This window comes from Hyperolius riggenbachi, chromosome 1 (assembly GCF_040937935.1).
Source record: "Hyperolius riggenbachi isolate aHypRig1 chromosome 1, aHypRig1.pri, whole genome shotgun sequence".
Taxonomy (NCBI): domain Eukaryota; kingdom Metazoa; phylum Chordata; class Amphibia; order Anura; family Hyperoliidae; genus Hyperolius; species Hyperolius riggenbachi.
Genome location: NC_090646.1, coordinates 375,946,322 through 375,961,916, shown reverse-complemented (window position 1 = coordinate 375,961,916; position 15,595 = coordinate 375,946,322). Strand labels below are relative to the sequence as shown.

At 39.6% G+C, this 15,595-nt stretch overlaps 1 protein-coding gene across 1 annotated transcript in view; it reads left to right on the top strand.

Moving 5' to 3' along the window:
- The window catches only part of LOC137551591 (uncharacterized), a 261,627-nt gene extending 246,690 nt beyond the window's left edge, over positions 1-14,937 (top strand). Inside the window, exon 2 of the mRNA XM_068271353.1 lies at positions 14,678-14,937. Coding sequence (XP_068127454.1) covers positions 14,678-14,718 — 41 coding nt within the window. The 3' untranslated portion in view covers positions 14,719-14,937. The remainder of the gene's footprint in view (positions 1-14,677) is intronic.
- Positions 14,938-15,595: the final 658 nt, after the last annotated feature.

The window sequence follows — 15,595 nt, the reverse complement described above, 5'->3', positions numbered from 1 at the left end:
TAATAAATTTTCATACCATCAGCACATGTCTGGCCTTATCTGTATTCCCTTTCTCATTGCAGCAGTCAAATTCTTGGTTCTATATAGCACCACTACCCCAGAATTAGCTACTTAACATCATACAAATGGTGAAATGTATTAGGAATGGTTAACTTAACTAGTCCTTATTGCAATTTTTACCCTACCCCTTAAAGTGGTCTGAAAGTCAGAATTTCTACTTTGCTGTAAAAGATTCCTCACAGCTTGAAAGCTACTACCCCACACATTTTTTTAAGCAGAACATCACTGAAATGGTTAAACAAAGCACTTTGTCCTGCTATTCAGCTTCAAATCCTCATCCAAACTGTAGATAACAGTATATTTGTTTGCATTCCAATGTTCTTACAAGGTATGTAAACACAGTGCAACAAGTTAAAAGGCACTCTCTGTGAAGCTCTCTGTGCTTCAAACACACAAACAGCTCAGAACAGCTAATTAGAAGATGTTAATATATAATACAAAGCAGTTTGAATAAAATGCAATGGCAGCTTTTAGGGCACAATGAACTACACTTTGGAAGCTTGTAATTTGTAAACAGACAATATTACTTATGCACAAATGCAAATATGATAACTGTATGAATAATAAAAAGTAGGAAAACACGTTTTTATTGAATGGTATGTCGGAGTTTTAGACCACTTTAATCTAGTTGTGAACCAAGTAGCTACCTCAATAATCCCCATCCAGTTGAACTCTACATTCCTTTTCACCAATCCCAGCCAATACCTATTTGGTTAGCACCAAGCTTGTCTTCATGTTGTCTATGGATATCAATATTTCAATCAGTACATTCATGTCCATGGCCTTGGCTTTTACCTTAAAAATATGCACAAATCCAGGGCAACAGTACGCATCTTCAAACAGCTGTTCCAAGCACATATAGACTGCACAATATGAACATTGAATTGGACTTAACTGGGATTATTTCATAAAGCTGCATGTGAAATGTGATTGTAAACACAACAGAAGAGTAAGCAAAGGCTTAGGGTGAGATATCAGCCCAGCCATGCAGTTTGATTCAACAGAAGTTCCCTTCTATAGTTTGCTCTATGGCTGATAACCACTAGGAAGAATGAAATGCATGAATTAGAAAAAGCAGAAGTCATCTCTGTTCCTCTTGTATCTGCTGTTTTGCCAAGGCAGTAGTGGAGCAAAAGAGACAACAGAGGAAATCAGATGGTATGATATGCAATCAGAACGCATTGCTTTTACGGAAGAAAAAGCATAAACTACAGAATAATAACGTAGATAGCATTTCCAATTTCACAACCAAAATATACTGCTATAATTTATTGGACTGGTCAAGCCTAACTCAAATTTCTATTACTTTAGAAACTATCAGATAAAAAAAAAAAACTTGCATGGCTTCTATATCAGCTTTTTACTATGTACTTGTAAAATATTTTCAGTTTGCCTGCTATTCCTGCTTGGACAGAAATATTTCCAATGTAAGATTTCTGATAAACACAAATTCAAAACCGTACAGCTGATTGTGTTTTTTAAATTCACCACCGGTATGGGGAAGAGAACATTTAAAAATAACTAAGTTAGACAAGGTCAAACTGTATCATGCAATTTATATTTAATCCGCAATGCATGACCTGAACTATGCTGTGCAATGAGATTTCGCTGATTATCCCTCCTTTATCATTGGACCAGGGCTGAAGGAATTGCTTGTTCAACTGAGCAAGTGAGACAAAGGTTATAGAGTAAATGAATGTGAGATCGCTGTGCATCATGTATGCTGTATTAAACATCACCTGTCAGGTTTACAACTGTTTCTTTCTAAACAAGTGCTTTTTTTTTTTTTTTTTTTTAAATCTTACTACTTCTGATACTTTCTGTTTCCACTTTCTGCCCCACTGAAGTTTATGATCCAATTGATGATCATATTCTGATAACAAAAAGAATCAAAAGTAGGTATGAGCTTAAAGGACCACTGTCACGAAAATCTTCAAATCCTACTAATATAATAAATGGGAAAGTTCGGATGTTTGGATGTTTGGATGTTTTTTACTCGATCACGCAAAAACGGCTGAACGGATTTGAATGAAATTTGGCACACACATAGTACATTACCTGGAATAAAGTATAGGATACTTTTTATTCCTATAACCAAAAAGAGACAAATACAAATTTCACTGGAAAATGTAAACTGCAGCCATTCTTAAAGGATACCCCAATTGAAATGTGACATAATGAGATAGACATGTGTATGTACAGTGCCTAGCACACAGATAACTATGCTGTGTTCCTTTTTTTCTTTCTCTGCCTGAAAGAGTTAAATATCAAGTATATAAGTGGCTGACTCAGTCCTGACTCAGACAGGAAGTGACTACAGCGTGACCCTCACTGATAAGAAATTCCCCTTTTTTACCTCTTTCTTGCTCTCAGAAGCCATTTTCTGCTAGGAAAGTGTTTTATAGTTGGAATTTCTTATCAGTGAGGGTCACACTGTAGTCACTTCCTGTCTGAGTCAGGACTGAGTCAGCCACTTGCATACCTTATATTTAACTCTTTCAGGCAGAAAAATAAAATAAGGAACACAGCATAGTTATCTGTGTGCTAGGCACTGTACATACCCATGTCTATCTCATTATGTCACATTTCAGTTGGGGTATCCTTTAAACTGTTACACTGGAGGTGTGTTTCAAAGGGTAGAATAGTTAATTTGCATATATTTAGCAGTGATGCACTGGGAGACATCTCAAGCTCACTCCAACCTGAATTATCGCAAATTCTTTCTGTTTTAAGAAAGAAAACTTTTGTTTTTCTTAACATCTTAGTAAGGGGGCTTTTAGAACCATTGTAGTCCCTTAAACACTGCAATGAGTTCTGGGTCACCATGAGTTTGCTGGTTAGTCTGTACCTCTCGGTGTTACAAGCCCTACTGCATAGAGCCAAATTAATCTATGCCATGCACTGATGAGGATCAAACAATCCAAAACAGTCTGTATGCATGTTGGATTATTATGGCTCTGTACAAATTAACAAGCTGACACATCATTGCAGTCCAGCAGTTCTGGAGGTGTGTTTAGCTGTTAAGGGTAACAATGGTTAATGTGCATATATTCAGCATTGATGCACTGGGAGACATCTCAAGCTCACTCCAACCTGAATTATTGCAAATTCTTTCTGTTTTAAGAAAGCAAACTTTTGTTTTTCTTACGCTGTTAGTGGTAGGGTTCTCAAACTTTGCACAGTTGGTCGTTGGGTGACTAGGATTATTATTCAGAAAACTGGTTGGAGCCTATAAAAGCCAATCAAAATTCACCTATTAATTTTCAAGGGGAATATTTACATTTCTGCCATTCTTGCACTGTTAATGGCACAAGCCTCAAACCTGGTATAGTTTATTATTGGGTGACTGGGGTTCAATTTCAGAAAGGGGGTGGAGCCACAAATAGCCAATCAGATTTGTTTCATTCCAATGCAAATTATTGTTGCCAAACACCGCAAAGCTCACAAACTTGGTAATTGAGTAATTGATTAATTGTGTGTTAGGGTTAGGAAAGTGGGCACAGCCAACACCAGCCAAATACATAAGCGCACAACACAGGGTCATAAGTGGGCGGAGACAAATACAAATTTTACTGGGAAAATGTAAACAGCAGCCATTCTTACACTGTTAATGGTAAGGTTCTCAAACTTTGCACAGTTGGTCACTGGGAGACTGGGGTTAATATTCAGAAAAGTGGGTGGAGCTTACAAAAAACAATAAAAAATTACCTATTGATTTTTCAGGGGAATATTTTATTGCTGCCATTCTTGCACTGTTAATGGCACAAGCCTCAAACCTAGTACAGTTGATCATTGCGTAACTGGGTTTTAAATTTATATAAGGGGGTGGAGCCCCAAAAAGCCAATCTGATTGCTTTTATTTTAATGCAGGTTATTGATACCAAAGACCGCAAAGCTCACAAACTTGGTCATTGAGTAATTGAGTAATTGTGTGTTAGGGTTAGGAAAAGTGGGCGCAGCCAACACCAGCCAAATACATAATTGGGCAATTCTGGGTCATTAGTAGGTGGAGAAAAATACAAATTTCACTGAGAAAATGTAAACTGCAGCAATTCTTACACTATTAATGGTAGGGTTCTCAAACTTTGCACAGTTGGTCACTGGGTGACTAAGATTAATATTCAGAAAAGTGGGTGGAGCCTACAAAAGCCAATCAAAATCCACCTATTAATCTTTAAGGGGAATATTTAATTGATGCCATTCTTGCACTGTTAATCACCTGTACCTGGTACAGTTGGCCATTGGGTGATTGGGGTTCAAATTCAGAAAAGGGGTGAAGCCACAGCCAATCATATTTATTTTATTCCAATGCAAATTATTGATGCCAAAGACCACAAAGCTCACAAACTCGGTCAATAAGTAATTTTGTGTTAGGGTTAGAAAAAGTGGGCGGAGCCAGCACCAGCCAAATACATACCTGGGCAATGTCGAGTCTTCAGTGGGCGGAGACAAACACAAATTTCACTGGGAACATGTAAACTGCAGCCATTCTTACACTATTAATTGTAGGGTTCTAAAACTTTGCACAGTTGGTCACTGGGTGACTGGGATTAATATTCAGAAAAGTGGGTGGAGCCTACAAAAACCAATCACAATTCACCTATTGATTTTCAAGGCAAATATTTAATTGCTGCCATTTTTGCACTGTTAATGGCACAAGCCTCAAACCTGGTAGAGTTGATCATTGGGTGACTGGGGTTAAATATTTAGAAAAGGGGTGGGGCCACAAACAGCAAATCACATGTGTTTCATTTCACTGAAAATTATTCATGCCAAGGACCACAAATCTCACAAACTTGGTCATTGACTATTGACAATTATATGTTAGGGTTAGAAAAAATGGCCACAGCTAACAGCTGCCAAATACATGCCCAGGAAACATTAGGACATCAGTGGGTGGAGAAAAATACAAATTTAACTGCCAGAATGTAAACTGCAGCCGTTCTTACACTGTCTGTCAATGGCAGGGTTCTTAAACTTTGCACAGTTGGTCACTGGGTGACTGGGATTAATATTCAGAAAAGTGGGTGGAGCCTACAAAAGCTAATAAAAATGCACCTATTGATTTTCAAAGGAGTGGAGCCACAGCCAATTAGATTTATTTCATTTCAATGCCAATTATTGATGCCAAAGACCGCAAAGCTCACAAACTAGGTCATCATTGAGTAATTGTGTGTTAGGATTAGAAAAAGTGGACAGAGCTAACACTAGCCAATTACATACCCGGGCAACGCCGGGCGACCAGCTAGTGAATAAATATAATAACTTCAAGCGACAGATGTCAGCATTTCATCATGTTTAACTAATTGGGAAAACCCCTTGTTGTACATTTTTTATAAGGCCTGTTCCCAAAACATCATGGCCCATATGCAATTCACTTTTTCACCTGAGTTTTCTCCTAGGAGATAATTTTTCATCTTCGATTTAAAGTAGTTTTCCAGTACTTTTTAACTAAAAAAGTAGCACAAAGTAGGTGAAAAAGAAATATTAAAATAATTTTGAGTATTTTCTCGCTTTCTGGTGTCTTAAAAAGCATTTTATTGACAAGTTTAAAAATATCACCTAGGTGAAAACTCAGGTGAAAAAGTGAATTGCATATGGGCCCATGTGTTATCAGCTATGACTGTTCAGCTAGCTTAGGCGTCCTTCAAGCAAGAAGAACATAAACAATCTTATGAAAATGTTTTACTGTCTCTAAGTACCACTGGCAAAATCCAGCATTAAATGTATTTCAAAGTATTAAATTATATTATAGGTTTTAGCAATAATTATTTCTTTCTTTAGAAGGACTGTATTGATTATTAATATTTATATTAATAATATTTATGTGTAATAATTAAGAAAATGTACATATATAATTACTGCAGTAATGTGAGTTTTAACTTGTTCTTTTCAGTCCTTACACAGTACGCTTATCTTGACCATGACATTTGAAAGATGCTTCTAACAAACAAGAATGTTTTAGCCTCTGTAACTAAAATAATATAATCATTATGAGTTCCACTGTCTGGAATATGCTGAGATGTCACAGAGCAATATTTTAAAGAAGTACTCTAACTTTACAGTTTACAACGAAATTTTGCATAGAACATTAAAACTTAAAACATACACATATGACAGCTTTTCCTGCATAAATAAAACTGTTAGAATTCTGACAACATAGGATAGCATCTCCCTCTAGATTGTAAGCCTTTGAGCAGGGTCCTACTCCTTATGTCTCCTACCTGTTCATGCACCTCCATTACGTGCACCCATCCTATGGATCTGAGTGTACTCGACTTGCCTAATCTCCATGCTCCCATGCAGTGACTGACTAAACATTACCTTGTACTTATACTCTGCTGCATGATCTGGTTTGCACGTATTCCTGTATTGCCTTATTGCTGTATGTCACCCCTAAATATTGTCTGTAACCTTAACTAATGTCCAGCTCTGCATAATATGTTGGCACTTAATAAATGCAATAAATAAATCAAAATAAATAAATATATAATTAAATAAGCAAGAGCTTTTGAAACCATAATGCGCTTAGAAAAGCTCTTGTAGTGTGAATTAGCCCTTAAAGAGAAACTCCGATCAAGAAATTGAACTTTATCCCAATCAGTAGCTGATACCCCCTTTTACATGAGAAATCTATTCCTTTTCACAAACAGACCATCAGGGGGTGCTGTATGGCTGATATTGTGGTGAAACCCCTCCCACAAGAAACTCTGAGGGCCGTGGTACTCCTGGCAGTTTCCGGTCTGTGAACCATGTTGCATTGTGGGATATAGCTGTTTACAGCTGTTTCCAACTGCCAAAAAGCATGCAGTAGCGACATCACCTGCCAACAGTTAAAATGTCACCATGTAATAAATGTCAGAATGTAAATCAGGGATTTAAAATATTTTACAATGGGCAAACACTGACTAAATCATTTATACATAATTATTGTAAAAATGAAGCACTTTTTTTAATACATTATTTTCACTGGAGTTCCTCTTAAAGGGGGCATAAGCAATGCACAGAGAGAGAAAAATAATACATTAAAAAAATCACACATTTATGATTTCAATGTTTTAAATTACATATGGACCCATTTCTACTGTGTCTGGTTTCTGAACACGGAATGCATCTGAAATCATATTAGGTGTAACAGCATTTTTTCAGATGAGGCGTGTGTTCCTCCATAGAGGAATATAGCTCCAAATTCTGGCTATGCCAGCCTGCATGTGTGACAAGGGGTTAAAGAGGCTTGGGAGGAAGCATTTTTAATGCAGATAATAGGCAAATTTGCCAAAGATCCGTATACAGCAGTATTGCGACTCTACAGTAATATCTGGCAAAAGCATTGGAATTTGCCTCAGGGTTTCTTGTTGGTCAGTACACAATAACTGCGTATTGACCAACAGGAAACCCAAGGAGGAAATCCGTTCAGTACTGATGGGTAGATACATGATCTGTTATTTAATCACATTTTAAAAACATTTTTTTCAATCATAATTTTTAGGGTCTTCATGAACAAAAAACAACTTCCCCCTCTACCCTCCCTTGTTTCCACTCTTCTGCTTAACATAGCACATTTTTATGGGGGTTTTGTTATTAACCACTTAAGTTGGCAGCAATGCAATTCGTGAAAATGTTTCAGTGAAAATTTGAGGTACCACCCGAAGTTAGAGGAAATTCTTGCTACACTGCCAGAAATGTTCTCACTTATGGCTATCCAAGATTTGCTAGAAAACTTCAGTTTTATGATTAATCAGCTGATAGCAACATTCTTTTGTGATTCCCCATTATAGTGGGAAAGTAGAAAAGAGTTAGTACACCTGTCGAAGTTGTATTGCCATCCCTCACTTCCTGACACCAGAATCACTAATGTCCATGAGTAATCTGCTGTGCCCACCAGTGTTAAAAATGTTGAAGGTCTCCAGAACAGGAAAGAAGTGCCAGCACTGTTGTTTGAAAAATAAGTAACTACCCTAAGACCACCTCACGCCAGTGGGCGTGACCACGGTGGCAGCCTCAGGACCGCCTAACGCCAATTGGCGTCAGGTCCTGGAGCCGTCTTGTGCAGGAGATCGAGTGCAGGCTGCGTACGCATCTCCTGCTTGGAAGGCGGAGCGGAGCCTTCAGTCTCCCAGCGGCGATCGCCGCTCTGAGACTGTTAGACGGCGAAGCTGCCGTCTTTTCACTTAGTACAGCACTGCAATCTGCAGCGCTGTACTGGGGACAGCCGTGTGACATGGCTATCACCCTGGGGCACAAGAGAGCAATCGGCTCTCATAGACTGAAGCCTATGACAGCCAATCGCCATGATTGGCTGGCTGCAGGGAGGGAGGGAAAAAAAGTAAAAAAATAAAAAGCTATATTTATTAAAAACCAAATTACACAAATATTTACAAAATAAAATAAACATGCGGGGGGTGATCTGACCCCACCAACAGACAGCTCTGAGAAAAGGGGGGGGGGAATTCCTTGTGTGCTGTGTTGTGAGGCCCTGCAGCTTGGCCTAAAGCTGCAGTGGCCTATTAAGAGAAAAATGGCCTGGTCTTTAAGGGGGTTTAACACTGTGGTCCTCAAGTGGTTAAGGAAATTCTGCAGTCTTTAGATTCTATTTGAAACAATTGAACTTGTCATGCTTTCCCAAATCTGAATTTGGGGTTCAGTTTCCAAATAAAATGCTTCTTTTAATCATATGATCACATCTTAATTAGTGTGTCCCATGTATGATGAGACCACACACTTCTGGATTTTGTAATTGTTATGTTTATATTTTTTTATGTGAAGAGCAGTTTTCTATACAGGGAGATGAAAGTTCTCTCGGTCTTCGGCAGTTGATGCAGTCCAGCTCTTGCCGTCACTTCTCCTATGGTATATGCTTTCATCCTAATAAATAAACACAGAAATGTATTTGCCAATATTCAAGATAGCTGCTGCAGCTGAGGCTACATGAGGGAGTTCATTCTTCCTGTGTAGATAATTTGATCTCTCCATATCAGAGTCCTTAGGAAGTAGGAGACAAGATGAAGCTGTCAAATCACAAAAAGTTTTCTAGAGGCCCTGGAGCTCAGCTGTTTTAGTAGTGTATCTCAGCAAGAACTCAAAGAGTCTGATTGTAGTTTGTGGAAAACCTCTTAGAAATAATTATGTGAATGCTATTTCTACAGGCTGCTTTAAAATAACATGATTTGTTTATGGTCATTCTCTTACGTTTCTGTGTAAACTTAAGGAAAAATATTTTATGTAGTGGTTGTACATTTTTAGCGACATTACAGCCACTTACACAGCCATGTCATTGACTTGTTTATTATTAAACATTTCATTTACTGTTTAGTGACAATTGAAAAAATAAAAACATTATTTTAAAGCAAACCTGTAATTTTGTAAAATGCAAAAGTTAGATATGTACTTCAGTGGAGGGAAACCTTTGGATTCTACATAGGCTTCCCATGTCTTCCTCCCGACTACCAATCCAGTGCTGGACCCTCTGAAAGTTGGTCACTGCATCCCATCCATGAACGGATGCACACAGTAGCACAGAGTCACTCAGGTTCGGCGGGAAAAGTGAAACCTCCATGCTACTGTGCAAGTGCGAGGTGTCATGCACCTGCACAGTGTGGCCATGTTTGACATGAACGGGAGCATGGCCCCGCACACTCTTCAGCAAGGTCCTCATCAAAAACGTATGGGGACTTCCAGAGCTAGTACAGTCAAGGTGAAGAGGACCTCTATTGAGGTAAATACCCATTTCTGGTATTTTTTCCCTTCAGGTTTACTTTAAGTGCTTGTATGGTAGTGACATTCCACTCACTAGTAACTATTGAGTAAACATCATATAAACTTCATTTAGTGGTTGTATATTTTTTGTGGTGATCCAGCCACTTACACAAGCATGTCTGTGGTTACTGGATACTTTGGGTAATATGGTTATTTTAAAGGATACCCGATTTAACATGTGACATGATGAGATAGATATGTGTATGTGCAGTGCCGAGCAGACAAATAACTATGCTGTGTTCCTTTTTTTCTTTCTCTGCCTGAAAGAGTTAAACATCAGCTATGTAAGTGGCAGTTCCTGTCTGAGTCAGGACTGGGTCAGACTACAGCTTATGAAGCATCAAAAGGATCTCATTGTTGGAAGATATTAAAATGTCTACTGCATTGGATATTTCAACAGTACAACCAAGCTGTAATACGGCTTCAAAAATGCTAAAAGACCAAAGATGCTTGCCATTTCTTAAATGTGGCATTGGCCATTTCTTACAACTGCATCATACTGAAGATGTCATAATTTGAAGATCCATCATGGCTCAACTTAGATCATCTAATCACCTATTCCTTCTCACAGGCACAGAGCAGCCAACTTGTAGTGACCCATGAAAAGGATCATTTTTTTTACTTCCTTTGTCAAAACCTTCGGGTTCTTAAGAGCAGTTCACAAAGAGCAGTCGGAAGAACTGCCTCAGCATTTCCTGTCACGGACACACTGAGGTAGCAATCTATATATATAATAGAGTAAGTGCCTCAACCTTCAAGCAAGAAGAAGAAGTAGCGCCCTGCCCCCAGGGCCGGTCCAAGCAAGAAGAAGGGGCTGGTCCAAGCAAGAAGAAGAAGTAGTGTCATATCAAACCAAGGGCAAAAAGGGATAATTTGCATATTCAGTAGCAGTGCATTGTGGGTAACCACAAATGTTCACTTATAGCTGAATTATTGCAGATTTGCTTCTGTTTTAAGAAGGAAAATTACACCAAGCTTTGCTTTTTTTTTTTTTAGTAGGAGGGCTTTTTGGTCTCTTTTATCCTCCTATACATTCTTAGTGGTTTGGGTCACCGTGAGCTGCTTGGTTACTCTGTTGTACTGGTCCAAGCCCTATCTCATACAGCCTTATCAATCCCTGCTATGTACTGATGAGGACCAAATGTCTGAAATAGGCTGTCACATGTGGGTTTGATATGACTGTATAAAACTTAAAGCTATAGGCTTGCTTGACTTACTAACGGTGAAAAGGAATAATTTGCATATTTAGTGGCAGTGCATTGTGGGTAATCACAAATGTTCACGAATGCCTGATACACACCAAAAACCGCTAGCAGATCCGCAAAATGCTAGCAGATTTTGAAACACTTTTTCTGTAGCGTTTCACCTAGCATTTTGCGGTTTTGTGAAGCATTTTTGGTGAAGTAGATTTCATGTATTGTTACAGTAAAGCTGTTACTGAACAGCTACTGTAACAAAAAACGCCTGGCAAACCGCTCTGAAGTGCCGTTTTTCAGAGTGGTTTGCGTTTTTACTATACTTAACATTGAGGCAGAAACGCCTCCGCAATCCAAAATCTGCAGCAGCCCGGGAGTATGCGTTTCTGCAAAACGCCTCCCGCTCTAGTGTGCACCAGCCCATTGCAATACATTACCCAAGCATATCCGCAGCCGTAAGCGGATCGCAAAATGCAGCCAAACCGCTCTGGTGTGCACTAGGCCTTATAGCTGAATTATTGCAGATTTTCTTCTGTTTTAAGAAGGCAAATTACACCAAGCTTTGATTTTTTTAGTAGAAGGTCTTTTTGGTCCCTTTTATCCCCCTATACATTCCGAGTAGTTTGGGGTCACCCTGAGCTGCTTGGTTACTCTGTTGTACTGGTCCAAGCCCTATCTCATACAGCCGTATCAATCCCTGCCATGTATTGATGAGGACCAAAAGTCTGAAACAGGCTGTCTACATGTGGGTTTGATATGACTGTGTAAAATTTAAAGCTATATGCTTGCAATACACCAGCGCCTCTGGATGCTTGCTTGGCTTATCAAGGGGGAAAAGGGGTCATTTGCATATTTAGTAGCAGTGCATTGTGGGTAACCACAAATGTCCACTTATAGCTGAATTATTGCAGATTTCCTTCTGTTTTAAAAAGGCAAATTAACCAATACAGTGTGCGGCATTGCAGGAAGTGATGACAGAGGAACGCACGATGGTACACGGAAGAGGTGAGTCATCCCCGCCCGCTGCCTCTTACTAATAGTGGCGGCTGCTACTGTGCTTAAGCAGGAGGGGGAGCGCACATGGGGGACCCAGGGGGGGGGGGGGGTTCCTGCTGAGCTTAAGCTGGAGGTAGAGCACTCATGGGGGACCCAGTTGAGGGGGGTCCAACCCCCCTCCCCACCGCTGTGCCCAATACCCCCTTCCTACCCTCTTATGCGGCGTATGCTACGCCGCGGGTCGACTAGTATAATCTAATAGAGTAGTGCTGTGTAACGTCAACAACGAGACAACATGGTAAGGGCTGGTTACAATACAGAGTTTTCGGGACACCAAGTGGGTAAAATGGGCAGATCATAAGGATTTTTTTGATTTCCGCCAAAAATATACATCATTTTGCAGTGTTTCCCCCAAAAGGACACAACATTTGGCAATGTTTTCCACCAAAATCCACATCACATCATTTAGAAGCTTGAATCCCCTAAAATACAAATTTTACAGCTTTAACACCTAATTTGGGGCTTTAAAACCCCCCTTAAAACCTGGTATTCTATCTCCATTCCTGCTGGCTGCATTTTTTCTTGAAGTCAGTACACAGGTCACTGAACTACGGTGAGGGACACGGAGGCTTCTAAGAGTTGGAGGAAGCCCCAGGAAAGTATATCTGCAGAAAATTTTTTCAGCTCAAGTATTCTTTAATGTATGATAATAGACCACATATTTTAAAAAAAGAGCAAAAACTCTGCCCTCTAGATGTAAAAGAGCAAAAAAGATGCCCTCTACAAGTTTATACATACAACAATATATTGAGAGGTGCGCTGAATATTTGCTTTCTTACTATATGGAATTTAAATCTCTTGTTTTATTAGTTCACTTTGCATTTGATTTATAGCGAAATATACATAAAAATGCTGCATTCACCACATCCACATTACTATCACTCACTACTAGTACACCAATACTCATGGGCGTCCTGGTTCCCTTAAAAAATACACATACATATATGTGTCTGTAAAAATATTCTACACTTTAAAAATATATATATAAAAATATGCAGATTATGCACGTATGTACAAAAATTCCGATGAGAATAAAACTAGGATTGCAGAAATTATGACCATTTTGTCTAGAAAAAGTTCATTTCATCTTCTGATTTCCAATATGACAGCAGGATGTCCCCACGTTATCACAATGTCCAATTAGGTATATATTGTCTCACCTGGTATTCCAACAGCGTTATGTTATTTCTAGAGCAGACACCCCCTCGGGTATTCCTCCCGCAGCTGAGGACACTGATTGGGTCTATCTCACCTCGTATAGTGTAGCTCCCGTGGATGGTTGTAATATCCTATTTCCACATCAGCTCTGGGCAGCTCGTGTCATTCGGGTGATCAGTCCCCGCAATCCTCCTCAGGGAATCGGCGGCGAGAGGCCGGCTCGCCACGGTGGGGAACGGGGGTTTCACCCCACCTGAGTAGGTTGCAGCAATAAATAGGATATATAATATTAAACTGTATCCGAATATATTATTTGGGCAGCGCCCTCCAGTTATTGTAAAGTTTATACATACCTAAGTGGAAGGAAGCTTCTGGGTGCCATTCTCTCCCCCCCCCCCCTCCACACACACACACAGAGCATGGACCCCCTGAAGATAAACTCTTCAGGAACTCTTCAGGCACAAGCGAGGTTGTACTGCTTCTGTGTGGGTACTGCCGTGCCTGTGGAGTAAGTTGGAGCCAATCATGCAGGAACGACTGCATGCAATTGTGGAGGCGCAGCCATCCTTGAGAGGGTGCAGCAAGGCTGTGCTTGTGTCAGAAGAGGAGCAAGGCCCAGGTGTGCTTGAGGGGCCCAGGGAATGGCAGGGGACCAGAGGACAGTGTGGGAAGCCTCTGGAGGATCCACTCTCTTTAGGCAGGCACACGAAAGGCTCTGCTGTCCCTGTCTGGCACTAGAGAGGGGTCCTTCAGCTACATTATCTCTGTAACTCTTGAAAAAAGCAGATGCCAGATTTACTATGATGCTCTTGGAGTTGAATATGTCATTAGGATGATCCAACGACTATTCACTCAAGGAGAGGGGAATCTTTTCGTACATCAATAGGATGATTAATTATTCCACTACAGCGGGCAAAAAAGTGGTCAAGAAGCGGTCAGTAATAGAATCTTTGATGCCGACTGTTATGTAAATCTAAACAGCAGCTGTAATTTTTTTTTACTAACTATTAACCCTTACTCTTCATACTACTAGTCTTTTTTTTTTTTTACATTACAAGGGCAAGGTCTCCAGACAGCTAGACCTTACTGTCCTCTGTGGAGCTATCCTTCCTAGGCCTTTATTATACTTACAAAGTTTACCATTTAAACCATTTCATTTTTAGTACTAAATCTAGAAAATAAAGCTAAAAAGAAAAATAAATCACTGTACATTCCTTTAAGGCAACTCCACACTTCAAGCATGATTTGAGGTTTATGATTATTGATCATATTCCTGAAGATGAGGCATAGAGTACATTGGATTCTTAATTTAAAACAGCAGGAAGTGTGGTGGCTTAACAGATTACATTTTGCATTTCCTACTGGGATAAATCATGATTATGATCTTTACTTGTTTATTTAAAATTGCAATGTACATTGTTTAGTAATGGATACATTCTTATTCTTTGCAGGAATGAATTTACTTAATACTATATATCCCACAAGAAAATAACAAGAACACAGCAAGTAACTACAATATCCTTTTGATTGCATTACTTCAGTAGTGAATTGGACCTGATTAGTGTACTTCTTGGCTACCATGGCAATATAATTGCATGTTTCCAGGTTAAGAATGTAAAGCTCCACTTTTCTTAAATGCACTATCACTGCTGTCATCTCCACTGCTGCATGTGTGTGTATAGTGCAATGTATTGAAATGTACGTGGATAAAACAAACCTATATGTGCATGGTTCCTCCTGTTGCTGCTATTGTAGAAGCAGGTAATTTGGACACTGGCAGCGCTTTGGCAAAATGGGTGCTGCATAGACCCCAGTGTTTATAGTGGCTAAGGTGGCATCTAATCAGTATTTTGGGTAGCGGTGGTGCTCAATATATATAGTGTTACAGCTGATCAGTATGTTGTCACTCTAAGCAGCTCAGCAGCAATACCACCAGCAAATAAGGGTGGGCCTTATGTGTCGTAGGTTATGTAGGTTGCATTATATCAGTGAGATTGTGCAGATAATATAGCTCTCCTAAATGAGGACTCCATTTCCAAGAACAGAAATCTGTCTATTCCCTGACACATTCAAAAGGACACTTTTATGAAGAATGACATTGGTCCAACAGTGTGGAATTGAAAAGCCAAGTGGCTCTCATAAAGATGAGGTTTCCCTTTTCATCTATCTGAGGGCAGAATATTTAGGGCTCTTTTCCACTATGAAATGCGATCGTGATTGCGATCGCGATTCCGATCGCGATCGCAATCGCGTTTCAATTTCCACCATGCGATTGCGATTGAGCTACTATACTCATTATAGTCCAGCTCAATCGCATACAAAACGCGGCAGGACAACGATTGCGCTTTGACCAAAATCGCATCACAATC